The 20,653-nt window shown below is 43.0% G+C and overlaps 1 protein-coding gene across 1 annotated transcript; it reads left to right on the top strand.

Moving 5' to 3' along the window:
* Positions 1-311: 311 nt before the first annotated feature.
* Positions 312-20,364, top strand: EPCAM (epithelial cell adhesion molecule). Its single transcript, XM_002812053.6, has 9 exons — positions 312-2,923; positions 6,797-6,904; positions 7,141-7,381; positions 8,555-8,620; positions 10,329-10,392; positions 12,284-12,385; positions 13,097-13,297; positions 18,503-18,547; positions 19,910-20,364. Exons 1-9 carry the CDS (start codon positions 2,848-2,850, stop codon positions 19,949-19,951), a joined length of 945 nt encoding a protein of 314 aa, XP_002812099.4. The 5' UTR covers positions 312-2,847; the 3' UTR covers positions 19,952-20,364.
* The last annotated feature ends 289 nt before the right edge of the window (positions 20,365-20,653 follow it).

Here is a 20,653-nt window from a genome sequence, read left to right as displayed (position 1 = left end):
CAGCCTGACCAACATGGAGAAACCCCATCTCTACTAAAAATACAAAAAATTAGCCGGACGTGGTGGCACATGCTTGTAATCCCAGCTACTCAGGAGGCTGAGGCAGGGAACTGCTTGAATCCGGGAGGTGGAGGTTGTGGTGAGCTGAGATGATGCCATTGCACTCCAGCCTGGGCAACAAGAGCAAAACTCTGCCTCAAAAAAAGAAAGAAAAAAAAAAAGAAAAGAAAAAATACCCTGGATGTATACTCAGATACAACGAGTCAGAGATTAGTCTGGTATTTTGTCATTTATTTAATAATTATGCTTACTCAATTCACTTTATTGTAATTAACAATAAATAGCTGTCCAGTTATAAGAAGATGAAGTTCTCCAGATTAGGTGAACAGATTTAGACCTCAGAATGGAACATTTTGCCAATAAAGCCACAATAACCAGTTAGATTATTCTTGGGAAAAGTACATGTAATTTGGAGAAAGGCAAACTTCCTGAAAACATCCAAAATTCAGCAGACAATAAAAATCTGGTTAACTTGTTCCTGAGTTGTTAGTACTATTCCTTTTTTTTTTTTTTGAGACGGAGTTTCGCTCTTGTTGCCCAGGCTGGAGTGCAATGGCAAAATGTTGGTTCACTGCAACCTCTGCCTCCCAGGTTCAAGTGATTCTCTTGCCTCAGTCTCCTGAGTAGCTGGGATTACAGGCGCCCGCCACCACGCCTGGCTAACTTTTTGTATTTTTAGTAGAGACGGGGTTTCACCATGTTGGCCAGGCTGGTCTCGAACTCCTGACCTTAGGTGATCCACCTGCCTCGGCCTCCCAAAGTGCTGGGATTACAGGCGTGAACAACCGTACCTGGCCTAAATAGCTTATTTCATATACCAAGTGAAATTTAAATTATACAAAACAAATTATAGAGGTACTTAGAACAGCATGACTATTTACATTAATCAACTTGCCTGCACTTCAACAGAATACAACATAGAAATGATTGTTTTAATATAAACATAAGCTTTGATTTGACGTATACTTGTAGAAATTAATCAAACTTAGCTGAATCTTAAAATTGCTTTTTTACCTTTCCTCTTTTTTTTTTTTTTTTTTTTGAGATGGGAGTCTTGCTCTGTTACCAGGTTGGAGTGCAGCGGTCTGATCTCGGCTCACCGCAACCTCCGACCCTCTGGTTCAAGCGATTCTCCTGCCTCCGCCTCCTGAGTAGCTGGGATTACAGGTGCCTGCCACCGCACCTGGCTAATTTTTGTATTTTTAGTTGAGACGGGTTTCACCATGTTGGCCAGGATGGTCTCCAACTCCTGATCTCCTAATCTGCCCACCTCTGCCCCCAACAAGGTGCTGGGATTACAAGCACAAGCCACCGTGCCCAGCCTCCTTTCCTCTTTTTAACTCTTACTTCTATGATTTCTTCAGTGGATAAAAAGCTTTTAAAAATAGGTTACAATGATATTGCAGCTAACAAAAATAACATTAAAAACACTAAATAGTATATCTATGAAGTCTTTATAATTATTTTAATATTGTAATAATACAGTGTGTTGTGATTTGAATTCATTAGCACGGAAATCGATTACTGTCCTTTGTTTCTATTTGCCTATATTTTCTTTCCGAAGGCCTCATCAACATTGTTCTTTAATAGTAACCAAAACCCGAAATCATCTCGGTTCTCAGTATTTGGCTCTATGGGAACACCTCTTCTTTTCTCTCTTTTTTTTTTTTTTTTTTTTTGACACGGAGTCTTGCTCCTGTCGCCCAGACTGGAGTGCAGTGGCACGATATCTGCTCACTGCAACCTCTGCCTCCCAGGTTCAAGCTATTCTCATGCCTCAGCCTCCCGAGTAGCTGGGATTACAGGCATGCGGCACCACGCCCGGCTAATTTTGTATTTTTAGTAGAGACGGGGTTTCTCCATGTTGGTCAGGCTGGTCTCGAACTTCTAACCTCAGGTGATCCGCCCGCCTCGGCCTCCCAAAGTGCTAGGATTACAGGCGTGAGCCACCGCGCTCGGCCTGGGAACACCTTTTCTTACATCTTCAAGTGCCAGAAATGCTTATGAAAACGAAAAAAGAATTATTGAGAGTAATTATAAAGAAATACTCATTTTCTTCCTAAGAGCGCCAAGGAGATTTCTTCTTTCCTCTTCTTTGTTTTTTTTTTTTTCTAATTTCAAAAGAGTATAATTAAATTGCCAGGTAAAAGCTCAAAGGTCTTTTTTATAGTGTTCTGGAAGGTTCTCTGCTTGTGTTTGTATTTCCTTTAGCCTCCATGTTCCTCTATGCAGTCTCCGCACCCTTTCCCCCAGGCCCCGTTCTTCAAGGCTTCAGAGCAGCGCTCCTCCGGTTAAAAGGAAGTCTCAGCTCAGAATCTTCAAACCTCCTCAGAGGCCACCAAACATCCCTAACGCCGCCATGGAGAGGAAGCACCTGGGGCGGGGCGGAGCGGGGCGCGCGGGCCCACACCTGTGGAGGGGGCGGCGCCCCAACGGCAGCGCCGGGGCTGGGGGAGGGGAGCCTATTCACTCCCTACTCCCGGGCGGTGACTCATCAACGAGCACCAGCGGCCAGAGGTGAGCAGTCCCGGGAGGGGGCCGAGAGGCGGGGCCGCCAGGTCGGGCAGGTGTGCGCTCCGCCCCGCCGCGCACACAGAGCGCTAGTCTTTCGGAGAGCGAGCACCCTCGACGGGGTCCGGGGACCCCCTCGTCGTTGTCCTCCCGACGCGGACCCGCGCGCCCCAGGCCTCGCGCTGCCGGGCCGGCTCCTCGTGCCCCACTCCCGGCGCACGCCCTCCCGCGAGTCCTCGGCCCCTCCCGCGCCCCTCTTCTCGGCGCGCGCGCAGCATGGCGCCCCCGCAGGTCCTCGCGTTCGGGCTTCTGCTTGCCGCGGCGACGGCGACTTTTGCCGCGGCTCAGAAAGGTGAGGCGCCGACTTGGAGAAGAGTTGTGGAGTTGGGCTGGGCTGGGGGGCAGCGGCCCCCGGCCCCCGGCCCGCGGCCCCCGAAACGGGAATAATAGGGAGGGGACCAAGAGGCCGCGCTTTCCAGCCTGGAGACCGGACGGCGCGGCCGTGCCCCGGCCCAGGCCCTCCGCGCGGTAGGAAACGGCGAGGAGGCGCTCACTCGCGCCGTCCCGGGGAGCAGCCTCACTTTGCAGCTTTGCTCGCCTCGGTAGGGAAATGGCCCAGGGCGGAGGCGGGGGACAGGTGGGGAACGGAGTGGCCACGTTCGGGTTTCCTGCGGCCCCAGAACCGGTGCCTCGCGCCCTAGCGCACCCACGTCCTCGGTTCGGGGTGGACTTGGGGTTCCAAAACAGCCCCAGCCGGTAGCGGAGTCTCTGCGACAGGGACCAGCCAGCTCGCCCTTGTCCTTGCAGCGGGCCCCGGATGTGGGCCTCAGGCGGGGATAGGTGCCCGCAGGGGGGCCTCCAGGGCCGCTATGCACCTGCGCGCGGCAGGCGGCCTGGACTACACAGGGCGTGTGGGTGTTTTCCCTTTTCTAAGGATCATATGAGTAATGCCAAGCTTATTGTAGGGAACGCAGAAATAATAACCGTAAAGAGTAAAAACCTATAATCCCAGCATTTTGAGATTCCCATAATTAGTAATTAGGTGTATCTTTCTTTTTATTTATTTATTTATTTTATTTTATTTTTTGAGACTGAGTCTTGCTCTGTCGCCCAAGCTGGAGTGCAATGGCGCGATCTCGGCTCACTGCAACCTCCGCCTCCCGGGTTCAAGTGATTCTCCTGCTTCAGCCTCCTGAGTAGCGTAGCTGGGATTACAGGCGCGCGCCACCACCCCCCGCTAATTTTTGTATTGTTAGTAGAGACGGGGTTTCTCCATGTTGGTCAGGCTGGTCTCTAACTCCTGAGTTCATGATCCGCCCGCCTCCGCCTCCCAAAGTGCTGTGATTACAGGCGTGAGCCACCGTGCCCGGCCTATTTTATTTTATTTGAAACCAGTCTTGTTCTGTCGCCCAGGCTGGAGTGCAATGGCACGATCTTGACTCATTGTAGACTACGCCTCCCGGCCTCAGACCATCCTTCTGCCTCAGCCTTTATGGCTGGCTAATTTTTGTATTTATTATTTATTATTATTATTATTATTTTTTTTTTTTGAGACAATTTCACTCTTGTCACCCAGGCTGGAGTACAACCGCGCGATCTCATCTCACTGCAATTCAGGCGATTCTCCTGCCTCAGCCTCCCGAGTAGCTGGGACTACAGGCATGCACCACCACGGTCAGCTAATTTGTATTTTTTGTAGAGACGGGTTTCGCCATGTTGGCTAGGCTGGTCTCGAACTCCTGACCTCAGGTGATCCACCGACTTTGGCCTCCCAAAGTGCTGGGATTACAGACGTAAGCCACCGTGCCAGCCGAATATTTGTATTTGTAGAGACGAGACCTTGCTATGTTGCCCAGGCTGGTCTCGAACTGCTGGGCTCAAGTGATCACTCCTTCTGGGCCTCCCAGAGTGCTGGGATTACAGGCGTGCATCACCACACCCGGCCTTAAAAACAAGATTTAAAATGGTGACTGGTATGTTGCACCATTATTCAAATGTTAGACATGTAGTTTGATTTCAGTTTCTCTTAACTGTGGAATAAACAACTTGGCTGTCGTCTCTCTCTCTCTCTTTTTTTTGGAAACAGTGTCTCCGTCTGTCGTTCAGCCTGGAGTGCAGTGGCACATTTACATGTCACTGCATCCTCCATTTCCCAGGCTCAAGTGATGCTCTTACTTGGACCTCCCAAAGTGCTGGGATTACAGGCATGAGCCACCGGTCCGGCATCTCTTGATTTATTTGTAAGATGGTGCCTAGAAGTGGAGTGGCGTTTGCCAAAGCTCTCTGGAAGGGCTTTTACACTTTCACCAATGGAGTGGGCTAAATTCAGTAATTATACTCTCAAAGTAATGCAGTTTAGTCAACTCATGTTTTTCTGGCTTCAATCTGGGACTACATACTTAATGTTAAATTGCTTTAAAGTGGTCATAGCTGCTACAGGTTTGTGCTCAGAAAGTCTGCACCTGACTGGTCTGATTTAAATTTCACGCCCCTTAGGGATGAACAGTGTGTTTTAAACAAGTACAGGATGGGGATGCAGAAGATTTAAACGCTTGAGAACAAGTGCTGTATTTTCCCCTTTTGTGACCCCAGTATTGAGTTTAGTGTTGTGCAGATTAAAGGTGGTTCATATCGATTATAACTTGAACAGGGAAAAATTGAAATCAACTTAGGGTACTTGGGATACGAAGGATCAATATAAAAACTCTGGTTTGTCATGCTAGCTTTTTCTTTTTTTCCCTCTTCATTTGAACTGAGGAGATAGTTTTTGTTTTTAATGATTGTGCTCTTTTAATTAGACAAAAGGAATTAGATAGTCTTGCCAATTCGAAGTTAAATGAACTTTTGAGGTTGTTAAGGACAAAACTGTTAAACTGACATCAATAACCCAGAATGGGCTGCTTAGTATCACTTTCCAAATCAGGTGCTAGGATTTAATTTAGTTAGGAAACTCACTTACAGGGAGGACTATAACTGCAGTTGAAAGTGTAATTTTTCCAAGATATAAAATGGTTTAAAGATTGAATATATTCCTGTTAAGCCCCAAAGGAAACATCCCTCATTTAAGAAAATGGGGTAGGAGAGCGAGAGAAGGTGAGGATTCGCAGATCCTAGAATTGGAATAGTTGATTTTTTTTGTAAAAGAGGCAGTGACAGCCGGGCATGGTGGCTCACGTCTGTAATCCCAGCACTTTAGGAGGCCGAGGTGGGTGGATTACCTGAGGTCAGGAGTCCTAGACCAGCCTGACCAACATGGTGAAAACCCATCTCTACTAAAAATACAAAAAAAAGCCGGGCGCGGTGGCTCACACCTGTAATCCCAGCACTTTGGTAGGCCAAGGCGGGCGGATCACGAAGTCAGGAGTTTGAGATCAGCCTGGCCATTATGCTGAAACCCCGTCTCTACTAAAAATACAGAAATTAGCCAAGTGTGGTGGCGGACCCCTGTAGTCCCAGCTACTCGGGAGGCTGAGGCAGGAGAATCACTTGATCCTGGGAGATGGACGTTGCAGTGAGCTGCGATCGTACCACTGCACTCCAGCCTGCACGACAGAGACCCTGTCTCAAGAAGAAAATCAAAAAAAGGCAGTGGCTAACAGGGATGTTATTTAGCAGGACAGGAGTGTGGAAGGAGCTAAGACTGGGAGTTTCACAAAGACAAAGCTAGAAATGATGGTTGGAGAGCTGTGTTCTTGTTTTAAAAAATTGTAACGGGAGGCCAGGCACAGTGGCCCATGCCTATAATCCCAGCACTTTGGGAGGCTGAGGCGGGAGGATTGCTTGAGGCCAGGAGTTCAAAACCAGCCTGGGCAACATAGCGAAAACCCGTCTCTACAAAAAGTTAAAAATTAGCCAGGCATGGTGGTGCATGGCTGTAGTCCGAGCTACTTGGGAGACTGAGACGGGAGGATCACTTGAGTCCAGTAGGTCCAGGCTGCAGTAAGCCAAGATTGTGCCACTGCATTCCAGCCTGGGCCACAGAGTGAGACCCTATCTCAAAGGAATGCATGCAGATTAAATTATGTGTCTGTATACAGTATGCAAACTTTAGCAAGTGCCAGGCATTTAGGCAGTAGTCTATAGCTGAAAAATAAAACATTCAGGACCACTTTTTAAGGTTTTGTGTCCTTGTAACTTTAGGCATTATTATTACAGTATAACTTAGCTGGGACATGAGAGTTAATAGAGCCACATTTTAAAGTAGATTTTTTTTTTAATTTTCTAGAATGTGTCTGTGAAAACTACAAGCTGGCCGTAAACTGCTTTATGAATAACAATAGTCAATGCCAGTGTACTTCAATTGGTGCACAAAATACTGTCATTTGCTCAAAGCGTGAGTAAAATATCCTTATTACCTGTAAGCTTTATTTTGACTTAATACTTCTTTAATTGATGTGCCTTAAGTTGGAAAGAGTTTTATTGGCTTAAATCTGAATCATGTTATAAAGTAAGTGTGGGAACATCTAAATTTCAAATAATCTTTGACCCTGGAACTTTAGAGTTAATTTTTTTTTCCTGTAATCATGAAATCAGTTATTTTTCAGCTTGGCATTAAGGTTTCTTTTTCAGTGGCTGCCAAATGTTTGGTGATGAAGGCAGAAATGAATGGCTCAAAACTTGGGAGAAGAGCAAAACCTGAAGGGGCCCTCCAGGACAATGATGGGCTTTATGATCCTGACTGCGATGAAAGCGGGCTCTTTAAGGCCAAGCAGTGCAACGGCACCTCCACGTGCTGGTGTGTGAACACTGCTGGGGTCAGAAGAACAGACAAGGACACTGAAATAACCTGCTCTGAGCGAGTGAGAACCTAGTGAGTGGGGCTGCCTATACTACTTGTTTTCATGCTGTTCAGATTCATTTAATTAAATTTATTTTTGATTATGTAATATGATTTCATGGTTTAGAATTCAGAAGATATGAGTGTCCAGTGAAAAGCTTACTTCTCATTCCAGTCCCCCGCGCTACCCAGTGGACCTCCATAGAATTGATGTTACTGATTATTCTATAACCTTCCAGAGACAGTTGATGCATTTGTTATATATCTGTTTTATTATTTTTACATAAATGGTAGCATACTAGGTATAATTTTTCTTTTATATCTTAACATTATTCAGTATTTCGTCGTTGCATTAGTAGTAAATGTATGTAATTTAACCTATGTATTTGCTCATTGATTGTGTTTTAAAAGTGAGATATGCTTGTTTTAGGGATTGTTTAATGAAAAGGAACAGAAACCCACTCATGCTAGCTTAAGCAAAAAAAATACTTCATTGGAAGGGACTAGAAACTGGAAAGGATGTCAGGACCAAAGTGGGCACTTTCTGTTTTTCTATTTTGGTTTTCTGGAGCCTCGTCAGTTTTCTCTTTGTGCCCTTTCTTTTGTTTTTTGTTTTTTCTTTTCTTTTCTTTTTTTTTTTTTGAGACGGAGTTTCCACTCTTGTTGCCCAGGTTGGAGTGCAGTGGCACAATCTCAGCTCACAGCAACCTCTGCCTCCCGGGTTCAAGCGACTCTCCTGCCTTAGCCTCCTGAGTAGCTGGGACTACAGCTATACCACACCTGACTAATTTTTGTATTTTAGTAGAGATGGGGTTTCACCATGTTGACCAGGCTGGTCTCCAACTCCTGACCTCAGGCAATCCACCTCACAAAGTGCTGGATTACAGGTGTGAGCCACCATGCCCGGCCCTTTCATGCCTTTTTATCTTTTCAGTTGAACAGGGCACGACACTGCCAGCTAAACCTTGACTTCATGTGACTTTATGTATTGTGTCCAGAGAACAGACAGTCAATATTAGAAAGGGTGTTCCCTCCTGGGTGTGTCCTTTATGAAGGATGTGTAAGGGAAGAAATTATGGGAATATCTACTGCATAAATTTTTTTTCTCTTAGTCCTTATAATTCGAGAATTTTAGGATTAGCTTATTAGGAAAATAGTATAAAAGACTGAGTTACAGTCAACTGACATTGTCTTTTTACTTCATAGCTGGATCATCATTGAACTAAAACACAAAGCAAGAGAAAAACCTTATGATGGTAAAAGTTTGCGGACGTAAGTGCCATTAAATGCGTCATATTATTCTTGCACAATTGATGGCTCAAATCTTCCATCCTACACCATTAGGAAAACCAAGTCTAAATGCTTTTTTATATTTCTGAAAAATAAAGTTACTTGAAATAGAGTTGCAAGAAGAGCACAGAGATTCCGGGAATACCCTTCACTCAGATTCACCAATTAACATTTTGGCACATTTGCTTTTTATATGTGTATGTGTGGATGAACATGTGTGTGTGCTTTATATCAGTGTATCTATGCATGTATAAATATTTTTCCCAGAAGCACATGAGAGCAAGTTGTAGACATCAGGCCCCTTTACCCCTAAGTACTTTAGTGTATCTTTTCCTAAGAACAAAAGGCATTCTTTTATATAAGGCACTATACAACGATCAAATTTAGGAAATTTTTTTTTTTTAGACGGAGTCTCACTCTGTCACCCAGGCTGGCGTGCAGTGGCGTGATCTCAGCTCACTGCAACCTCTGCCTGCCGGGTTCAAGCAATTCTCCTGCCTCAGCCTCCGAAGTAGCTGGGACTACAGGTGCCTGCCACCATGCCCTGCTAATTTTTGTAGTTTTAGTAGAAACAGGGTTTCACCATATTGGCCAGGCTGGTCTCGAACTCCTGAACTTGTGATCCTCCCGCCTCTGCCTCCCAAAGTGCTGGGATTACAGGTGTGAGCCACCATGCCCAGCCAGGAAATTTAATGTTATATCACGTTGTGCCCATTTTCCCAATATTGTCCTTTGTAGTAATTTTTCCCCTCTGATTCAGGATCCCATCCAAGATCATGTATCACATTTAGTTGTCATGACTCTTTAGTCTCTTTTAATATCGAACAGTTTCTTGGCCTTTCTTTGTCTTCCATGAACTTGCTATTTTTGAAGAGCATGGGCAAGTCATTATATATAATGTCCCTCAAATTTTGATTTGTCTGATGTTTCCTCTTTTTTTTTTATTTTTTGAGTTGGAGTTTCCCTTTAGTTGCTCAGGCTGGAGTGCAATGGTGCAATCACGGCTCACTGCAACCTCTGCTTCCTGGATTCAAGCGATTCTCCTGCCTCAGCCTCCCGAGTAGCTGGAATTACAGGCATGCACCACCATGCCTGGCTAATTTTTTTTGTATTTTTAGTAGACACGGGGTTTCTCCATGTTGGTCAGGCTGATCTCAAACTCCCGACCTCAGGTGATCTTCCCACCTCAGCCTCCCAAAGTGCTGGGATTACAGGTGTGAGTCACCTCGCCCGGGCCTTGATGCTTCCTCTTAACTAAAAACAGGTTATGCATTTTTGACAGGAAAACTACTTAAGCGATCTTGTGTCCTTTATAGTACTTCACATTAGGAGTTGCATGATGTCAGCTTGTCCCTTTACTAGTAATGTAAACTTTGGTTAAAGTGGTATCCACCAGGTTTTTCCCGTGTGAAGTTACCATTCTCCTTTTGTAATCCATAAATAATCTATGGGCAGATACTTGGATACTAAGTAAATGTTATTTTTCTAACTAAACTGGTACCCAGCAGTTTGAATATCAATGGATGATTCTAGCCTGAATCAATTATTATTATCACAGTTGCAAAATGGCAGAAAAATTTTAACTTTAATGACAATTTTAGACCCTGAGCTATCTGCTTAAAGAGTAGTGCTTTTTACTGTTGTGTGGTACAAACATTTTTTTTTAATACAGATTTTAAATTCTTTACAGTGCACTTCAGAAGGAGATCACAACGCGTTATCAACTGGATCCAAAATTTATCACAAATATTTTGGTATGATTTTTTAATAAGTGAGCTTTAGCAGACAGTTGGTGAGACAGTATGTTTTGAGTATAAGGACAGCCAGTGATTTGAGTGGTGGTTAAAATACACTTACTGGAGCAGCAGTTTCAGATCTGGGTACTTAATGTGAATTTCCTGTTACTGTTTTTTTGTTTGTTTCTTTAAGACAGGCTATTGCTCTGTTCCCCAGGCTGGAGTGTCGTGGCAAGATCTTGGCTCACTGTAACCTCTGCCTCCAAGGTTCAAGCAATTCTCATGCCTCAGCCTCCTGAGGAGCTGGGACTACAGGCACATGCCACCACGCCCAGCTAATTTTTGTATTTTTAGTGTCGACGGGGTTTTGCTATGTTGGCCAGGCTGGTCTTGAACTCCTGGCCTTAAGTGATCTGCCTGCCTCAGCCTCTCAAAGTGTTGGGATTACAGGTGTGAGCCACCACGCCCGGCCCACTGTTTTTGGTTATCGTTGTTTTCCTTCCATAGTCTTTGAAAAGCCTAGTTTTACTCCTAAAGAAAACGTAGTATCTCTTAGTATCCCTAAAACATTTGCGTTTTCTTATCCTGGAGAACCTGTCCCTGTGGATGAGCTCCAGTAACATCTTAAAGTAAATAAGCACCAAAATTACTTTTGGTAAATATAGTTTTGGTGCATATTTACTTTAGGATGTTACTGGAGCTCCCATCTTCTCTGCTTTAAGGAACTAGTCCTTAACCAGTTAGCCCTTACTTAACTCTTTAAACTCTGGTTTAAAAAATAAAAAGAAGCTTGAATAGTGTGACGGAACTCTTTAAAGGCAGTATGAGTTTATTCAAGACTCTTTAGAAAGAATATACTTTTTTTACTCTTTAAAAACAACATAATGGCCGGGCGCAGTGGCTCACGCCTGTAATCCCAGCACTGGGAGGCCGAGGCAGGTGGATCACAAGATCAGGAGATCGAGACCATCCTGGCTAACACAGTGAAACCCCATCTCTAGTAAAAACATACAAAAAAGTTAGCCGGGTGTGGTGGCGGGCGCCTGTAGTCCCAGCTACTGGGGAGGCTGAGGCAGGAGAATGGCGTGAACCCGGTAGGCGGAGCTTGCAGTGAGGCGAGATTGTGCCACTGCACTCCAGCCTGGGCGACACAGCGAGACTCCATCTCAAAAACAAAACAAAACAAAACAAAAAAACAACATGGTAAGTGCATACTGCGTTTTACCTTGGATTTCTTTTTCTTTCTTTCTTTCTTTTTTTTTTTTTTTTTTTTTTTTGAGATGGAGTTTCGCTCTTGTTGCCCAGGCTGGAGTGCAATGGTGCGATCTTGGCTCACCACAACCTCTGCCTCCCAAGTTCAAGCGATTCTCCTGCCTCAGCTTCCCTGGTAGCTGGGATTACAGGCATGTGCCACCACGCCCGGCTAATTTTGTATTTTTAGTAGAGATGGGGTTTCTCCATGTTGGTCAGGCTGGTCTCGAACTCCCGACCTCAGGTGATATGCCCACCTCAGCCTCCCAAAGTGCTGGGATTACAGGCATGAGCCACTGCACCTGGCCTTACCTTGCATTTCTTTAGTAATTTAGTTTTAAAGTAGTTCTAATCCAAATAAAATACTTTCACATCTTATTTAAAAATCTTTTCAATATAAGAAAATTCTCTTAGGAAAAATTGTACATTGTAATTACGTTTGGTTGCATGGCTGTCTTATTTCCCTTTGATAGATTTAGAGACCTCCCAAAGATTTCTTGATTAGTGATAAACCTAATTATCCACTAATGGAAAGGAACAGTAATGCATGTAGATTATAGAAAATCAAACACTGAATATTCTGATTCTCAAATAATGTTATTTTCAAATGATTTTGATTATATTATTATTAATTTGTATTATTCAATTTTTTCCCCAGTATGAGAATAATGTTATCACTATTGATCTGGTTCAAAATTCTACTCAAAAAACTCAGAATGATGTGGACATAGCTGATGTGGCTTATTATTTTGAAAAAGATGTGAGTATAATCTTCTTTATTCCATTCCTGTGTTCAGGAATGTAGTCTATCATGCCTCAATGAATTAAATATATTTCATCACCTTTTTCTCCGCTAATAGATCAACCAAATAGTTCTGCTGCTGCCATTAATTTTGTCCTCGCTGTTACTCACATGCATCTTGCTTGTTTGTATATTTATGCCTCTTATCAAATTGTTCTGCCTAAAATATCTCCCCTCTTTCTTATAATTCTTATTTATATCTACTTGGTGGTTACTTAGTTTGTGCATATATGCTCCCCTATGATATTTATAATTTACACAAATAAGAGTGTTAAAAAAGACTGTGTAACTGGTATGATTAAAATATTTTGTTTAAACTTTAATATATTATAGTGAAGTATTTTCTGCTGAAATATGAGGTTTGCTTCAAAATAATCTGGGTGGGAGTGAAGGGATAAAAGGAAGAGAAGATGAAGTAAGAGAGGCTATGTGTTGTTGTCCTTGCATCAGGATGATAGGTACATGGGCGTCATTGCACTACTCTTTCTACTTTCGTGTATGTTGAAAGGTTCCTGTAATAAACAGTTTTTTAAAGTTCCAGTAGATTAGATTGTTATCACTAAAACCATAAAGATTCTTGGCAGCGGTTCTTTTGGCATACAATTTGTATGCAATTATATGTGGCCATGGTTGGTTTTCTTAAATATCTTTAATTCCTTTTCAATACAGGTTAAAGGTGAATCCTTGTTTCGTTCTAAGAAAATGGACCTGACAGTAAATGGGGAACAACTGGATCTGGATCCTGGTCAAACTTTAATTTATTATGTTGATGAAAAAGCACCTGAATTCTCAATGCAGGGTCTAAAAGCTGGTGTTATTGCTGTTATTGTGGTTGTGGTGATAGCAATTGTTGCTGGAATTGTTGTGCTGGTGAGTACGGAACAAGTAAAATTTCATTTAAGGGTATATTTTTTCAAGAAAAAGTAATAATGGCTGGGCGCAGTGGCTCACACCTGTAATCCCTACACTTTGGGAGGCTGAGACAGGTGGATCACTTGAGCCCAGGAGTTTGAGACCAGGCTAGGCAACATGGTGAAACCTTATCTGTACTAAAAATACAAAAATTAGCCAGACGTGATGGCTTGCACCTGTGGTCCCATCTACTTAGGAGGCTGACGTGGGAGTGGTCAGTTGAGCCTAGGAGGTCAAAGCTGCAGTGAGCCATGATCACACCACTGCACTCCAGCCTGGGCAACAGAGCAGGACCCTGTCTCAAAAAAAAAAAAGAAAAAAGGAAATATGAAGAAGTAACATCCATATTCCAAAACATTCAGGGAAAAAAATCTTCATTTTTAAATAATTTTTTTATGGTGAATGAATCTATTGTATTTCTGGTCTCTTTTTACAAAAGTCATTTTATGAAGCAAGAAAGGATACTAATAGTAAAAAGCTTGTGGCTGTGCACCTCACAGGCCAGTTAAATTGCCATCTAGCAGCAAGTGTGTTAGTTCTCACTGCAGACAATTCAACACCTAGTGCAAAATACCTGAACCCCCAAACCTCTCAATAAGATGAAACAACAGAACACAAAGTTAACATTAGCCACAGAAAAAAGTTAAAAGTGATATGTGAATCAATACTTCCAAGTAAAGATGAGCAAATTGAATTTAACAGTGCTTCAGCAAAAGAATGTATTGCTTGAAGAAGTAAAAGGTTTATTTTAGGAATGTAAGGATGCTTCGGTATCAAGAAATCTTACTAACACTGGCCAGGTGTGATGGCTCAGGCCTGTAATCCCAGCACTTTGGAAGGCTGAGGCGGGTGGATCACTTGAGATCAGGAGTTCGAGACCAGCCTGGCCAACATGGTGAAACCCTGTCTTTACTGAACATACAAAAAATTAGCTGGGCGTGGTGGCACGTGCCTGTTATCCCAGCTACTCGGGAGGCTGAGGCAGGAGAATAGCTTGAACCTGGGAAGCGGAGGTTGTAGTGAGCCAAGATCATGCCACTGCACTCTAACCTGGGTGACAGAGCAAGACTGTGTCTCAAAAAAAAAAAAAAGGCCAGGCACAGTGGCTCACGCCTGTAATCCCAGCACTTTGGGAGGCTGAGGCGGCTGGATCACCTGAGGTCAGGAGTTCGAGACCAGCCTGACCAACATGGAGAAACCCCATCTCTACTAAAAATTCAAAATTAGCCGGGCATGGTGGCTCATGCCTGTAATCCCAGCTACTCAGGAGGCTGAGGCAGGAGAATCACTTGAACCAAGGAGGTGGAGGTTGCGGCTGAGATCATGCCATTGCATTCCAGCCTGGGCAACAAGAGTGAAACTCTGTCTCAAAAAAAAAAAAAAAAAGAAAAAAGAAAAATCACTAACACAACAGAATTCAGAAATAGGTTTGAGGGTATTTGGGAACTTATATTTCCAGTTCAATCAACCATGTTTGGCTATCCATCTGGAACAAAACGAAAGTCGAATTCCTATTTCACTCCACCAGGCTGGACATATTGCTCAGCTGTGTGAGGGTGGCATGTCCAGAGCACAGCAGTAGGAAAGGAGTTGGGCAGTGTATCCATTTTCAAAGACATTTACATTTTTAAAAATATAAAAAAGTAAAGTCCCAAGAAAATTAATTGAGGGAATGTTTGTACAACCTTGTGGTAGGGGAAACCATGTAAGGCAAGAAATCAGGAATCCATGAAAGAAAAGATACATATATGTGTATGTATATTTTGAGAGAGGGTCTTGGTGTGTCACCCAGGCTGCAGTGCAGTGGCATGATTATAGCTCACTGCAACCTCCAATTCCTGGACTTAAGTAATCCTCCTGACCCATCCTCCCAAGTAGCAAGGACTACAGGTATGTGCCACCATACCTGGCTAATTTTTTAATTTTTAGTAGAGACGAGGTCTTGCTGTGGCTGCCGAGGCTGGGCTTGAACTCCTGGGCTCAAGCACTTTTGGCTTAGCCTCCCAAACTGCTGGGATTACAGGCGTGAGCCATTGCACCTAGTCCTATATATACATATATATATATATATGTATATATAGGCTTCATTAAAATTAAATGTTTTATATGGCAAAGAAACTGTAAAGTAAAAAATATCAACGATGGGCATGAAAAAAATATGGTGCATAAAGCAAAAATAGATATTTATACAGAGAGTTCTTACAAATTGATGAGGAAACCTAAAGAAAGAATGACAACAGGTAAGGATAGACAGTTAATAGAAATTTCAGATGGCAAATGAACACAAGTGGTTAATGCTGGAAGTCTAATTGTCCTGTAGAAATAAATGAAAACACAAGTGCAATAAGGAAGCACGTTCAGTTATTGTATCATAGCATTGCTTGTAAGGGTGAGTCTGGCCAGGCGTGGTGGCTCACGCCTATAATCCCAGCACTTTGGGAGGCTGAGGCGGGCAGATCACCTGAGGTCGGGAGTCCGAGACCAGCCTGACCAAAATGGAGAAACCCTGTCTCTACTAAAAATACAAAATTAGCCAGGCATGGTGGTGCATGCCTGTAATTCCAGCTACTCAGGAGGCTGAGGCAGGAGAGTCACCAGGAGGCGGAGGTTGTAGTGAGCCGAGATCATGTCATTGCACTCCAGCCTGGGCAACGAGAGCAAAACTCTGTCTCAAAAAAAGAATAAAAACAAACAACAGAAAAAGTGAATCTGGAAAATAGCCTGAGTGTGTATCAGTAAGAGAGTAAATTGTGTTTATTTTATCTACGATAGGGAATAATGTGAGTGAGTTCGATCTTTATCTTTGGATCTGGAATGGTTGCTATGATGTTGATACAGGCTGTGCATAGGTGGTGATGATACTGCATAATCCCATTTTTAGACCCCAAAACTTAGATGCATGTGTTTATATATGATATTTGTATTAGTGTGGAAAAGGAGGATGTGGAAGAATGCACACCAAACTGTTAAATTTCTTTTTTTTTTTTTTTTGGAATGGAGTCTCGCTGGCCGGACGCAGTGGCTCACGCCTGTAATCCCAACACTTTGGGAGGCCAAGGCGGGCGGATCACAAGGTCAGGAGATCGAGACCATCGTGGCTAACACGATGAAACCCCGTCTCTACTAAAAATACAAAAAATTAGCCGGGCGTGGTGGCGGGCGCCTGTAGTCCCAGCCACTTGGGAGGCTGAGGCAGGAGAATGGCGTGAACCTGGGAGGCGGAGGTTGCATTGAGCCGAGACCGCACCACTGCACTCTAGCCTGGGCGACAGAGCAAGACTCCGTCTCAAAAAAAAAAAACAACAAAAAAAACCAGAAATGGAGTCTCGCTGTGTTGCCCTGGCTGGAGTGCAGTGTCATGATCTCGGCTCACTGCAACCTCTGCCTGCCGGGTTCAATTGATTCTCCTTCCTCACCCTCCCGAGTAGCCGGGACTACATGTGGAAGCCACCATGTCCGGCTAATTTTTGTATTTTTTAGTAGAGACGGGGTTTCACCGTATTGGCCAGGCTGGTCTCAAACTCATCACCTTGTGATCCTCCTGCCTCGGCCTCTCAAAGTGCTAGGATTACAGGCATGAGCCACTGTAGGCATGAGCCACTGTGCCCGGCTTCTTCTTCTTCTTTTTTTTTTTTTTTTTTTGGGAGATGGTGTCTTGCTCTGTTGCCCAGGCTGGAGTGCAGTGGCACGATCTCGGCTCACTGCAACCTCCGCCTCCCAGGTTCAAGCCATTTTCCTGCCTCAGCTTCCCAAGTAGCTGGGACTACAGGCGTGCACCACCACCACCATACCTGGCTAATTTTTTTGTATTTCTAGTAGAGATGGGGTTTCACCATGTTGGCCAGGCTGATCTCAAAATCCTGATGTCAGGTGATCTGCTCACTTTGGCCTCCCAAAGTGCTGGGATTATAGGCATGAACCACCATGCCTGGCCTAAACTGTTAAATTTCTTTAAAGATTATTCATTGTTTCCTTTTTTTCTTTCTTTCTTTCTTTTTTGTTCTCCCATTGGATCCAGCATTGTTTTTGATTTTTTTTTTTTGCTTTGTTTCACTTGTTGTGGTAGACTTTTTTTTGTTTAGTAGTGAAAATTTTTATTTTATTTTATTTTATTTTGTTTTGAGACAGAGTCTCCTTCTTTTGCCCAGGCTGGAGTGCAATGGTGTGCGATCTTGGCTCACTGCAACCTCTGCCTCCCGGGTTCAAGCTATTCTCCTGCGTCAGCCTCCCGAGTAGATGGGATTACAGGTGCCTGCCACCACGCCTGGCTAATTTTTGTATTTTTAGTAGAGATGGGGTTTCACAATATTGGCCAGGCTGGTCTTGAACTCCTAACCTAAAGTGATCCACCCACCACAGCCTCCGAAAGTGGTAAGATTACAGGCATGAGCCACTGTGCCTGGCCTATTTTATTTTATTTTTATTTTTTTTAGAGATGGAGTCTCACTCTGTCACCCAGGCTGGAGTGCAATGGCGCCATCTTGGCTCACTGCAACCTCTGCCTCCCAGGTTCAAGTGATTTTCCTGCCTCAGCCTCCCGAGTAGCTGGGATTACAGGCACCTGCCACCACACCCGGCTAATTTTTTTGTATTTTTAGTAGAGTCGGGGTTTCATCATGTTGGCCAGGCTGATCTTGACCTCCTGACCTCAAGTGGTCCGCCTGCCTCGGCCCCACAAAGTACTGGTGAGCCACCACGCCCAGCCCACCTTATTTATTTTTAAGAGACAGGGTCTTACTCTGTAGCCCAGGCTGGAGGGCAGTGGTGCAATCTCCACTCACTGCAACCTCTGCCTCCCAGGTTCAAGCAATTCTGGTGCCTCAGCCTCCGGAGTAGCTGGGACTACAGTTGCACACCATGACACCTGGCTAATTTTTGTATTTGTAGTAGAGATGGGGTTTCACCATGTTGGTTGGGCTGGTCTGAAACTCCTGACCTCAGATGATCCTCCCGCTTCGGCCTCCCAAAGTGCTGGGATTACAGGCATGAGCCACTGTACCGGTGTGAAATTTTTAATTTAAGAAACAATAAATGTTTATGGATAGGTGTTAAAATTAGTTTTTTTCAGATCAAAATTGTATCCATTAAAAGCATATATGTCTGTTTAGATAAACTTTTTTTGAGTAGCAGTCCTAAAACAATAGTTGTCTTTCTTCCACTCAGGTTATTTCCAGAAAGAAGAGAATGGCAAAGTATGAGAAGGCTGAGGTAAATGGATTACTTACCTAAACAGAAAGGCCCTGTTGAATCTCTTACTCCTAATCACTCTACCTTCCTACACACTGATGCATTTCAGTTATACTGGAGTCCCTTTATACTGTTGTCTTTAGGGTCTTAGGGACAGTCTTAGAATGTACTCTTACCTAAATCTTACGTGAGTTCCATGGCAGATCACCATCTATTTTCTGCCTCATAGAAGAGTGGAATGGGGAGCCTATGGTTTTTATTTTACAAAGCGTCAACATCTAACAGAATCTTCTAAAGGCATACTCCAGTGGATTCACCTTGGAGAAACTCATTGTGACTGATGATCTGATTTATTATCTCTATGCCAGTGAAATAATCATTTAATATGAACTTAATTTGTCATAATCTATTGTGTACTAACTAGTCTATACTAGTGTGACATCAAAATGTCAGATTGTTATTGTGTTTCGGTCCCTTGGAATTGAATATGAATGAACACTTGTCCTTGAACCCTATCAATAACATTTTTCATATATCTATCAATTTTTGTGTATCTTTGTAGTTGTATATGGGCCACTTACTAATATTTTAGCAAATAATAAAAATAGAAACATGAAGGAATATTGGAAAAAATCTAATAGAGCCAGAAACTGGCATTTTTTTCCCATTCTGTAGTAGGTCATCTGGCTTATTTGGTTTGGTGACCGCACATCTACAAGACTAACCCTGAATTGAACTGTAACAGACAGGCAGAATGACAATGTAGTGTTGCAGTGCAGAACAGTACAGACCTGGGTTTGGCTGGGCAAAGTTATATAACTTCTTTAAGCCTCCATGTTTCCTCATCTGTAAAATGAGGATAATAGATAGTATGGACCTGTTGCAAGGATTAAACATAATCGGTGTAAAGTGTTAGTCCCATGCTTGCCACATAAGAAAATATTTCTCAACAGAGTAGCAGTTGTCATTATCATTGTCTCAGTTTGCCTGTAACTAGTTGTGTGATCTGAGACAAACACTAATTTTGAACTTGAGTTTCCCCACATGTAAAATGAAAGATTGATAATAGAAAGTAAATCATTTTTTTCCTAGCCTTAAAAATAGTATGCATTTAATAAAAATCTAATTCTTAAAGATCTAGCTTACCTCCAACTTGCCCTAGTCACTTTGGCGATCTTGTCTCTAAATAGAACCTTGAAAACACTTAAATGTGTGTTTCCTTGCAATATGGCTTTTTCTTTTTTTATTTAAATAAGTCTTATAAATGTGGAAAAAAATTATCTTGTGTTCCTTTAATTTCATTTTTATTTAATACTATTTTCAGAATGAACAAAAGATTGAAAAATTATTTAGAATTTTTTTCTGTACTTTTTCCTGTTTCAGATAAAGGAGATGGGTGAGATGCATAGGGAACTTAATGCATAACTATATAATTTGAAGATTACAGAAGAAAGGAAATAGCAAATGTGGACGCAAATTACAAATGTATGCGCGTGGGACGAAGACATCTTTGAAGGTCATGAGTTCGTTAGTTTAACATCATATATTTGTAATAGTGAAATCTGTACTCAAAATATAAGCAGCTTGAAACTGGCTTTACCAATCTTGAAATTTGACCATAAATGTCTTATATATGCAGATCTAATGTAAAATCCAGAACTTGGACTCCATAGTTAAAATTATTTATGTGTAACGTTCAAATGTGTGCATTAAATATGCTTCCACGGTAAAGTTTGAAAAACTATCTGATTTGTGATTGAAAGCTGCCTTTCTATTTACTTGTGTCTTGTACATACATACTTTTTTATGAGCTATGAAATAAAACATTTTAAACTGAATTTCTTAACTTTGACATTTCAAATTTCTTCTTCTTTTTCTTTTTTTTTTTTGAGACAGAGTCTCACTCTGTTGCCAGGCTGGAGTGCAGTGGCACAATCTCGGCTCACTGCAACCTCCGCCTCCTAGGTTCAAGCGATTCTTCTGCCTCAGCCTCCCGAGTAGCTGACTACAGGCACCCACCACCATGCCTGGCTAATTTTTGTATTTTTAGTAGAGACGAAGTTTCACCATATTGGCCACGCTGGTCTCGAACTCCTGACCTTGTGATCCACCCACCTCTACCTCCCA

Source organism: Pongo abelii, chromosome 12 (assembly GCF_028885655.2).
Source record: "Pongo abelii isolate AG06213 chromosome 12, NHGRI_mPonAbe1-v2.0_pri, whole genome shotgun sequence".
NCBI classification, from domain to species: domain Eukaryota; kingdom Metazoa; phylum Chordata; class Mammalia; order Primates; family Hominidae; genus Pongo; species Pongo abelii.
This window is presented reverse-complemented; position numbering and strand designations above follow the sequence as displayed.

Excerpts from the sequence above, each read along its gene's own strand:
- EPCAM (XM_002812053.6), top strand. The coding sequence starts at position 2,848 with ATGGCGCCCCCGCAGGTCCTCGCGTTCGGGCTTCTGCTTGCCGCGGCG. Across the intron at positions 7,382-8,554 it reads TCTGAGCGAGTGAGAACCTA|CTGGATCATCATTGAACTAA; the intron begins GTGAGTGGGGCT and ends TTTACTTCATAG. Across the intron at positions 13,298-18,502 it reads TTGCTGGAATTGTTGTGCTG|GTTATTTCCAGAAAGAAGAG; the intron begins GTGAGTACGGAA and ends TCTTCCACTCAG.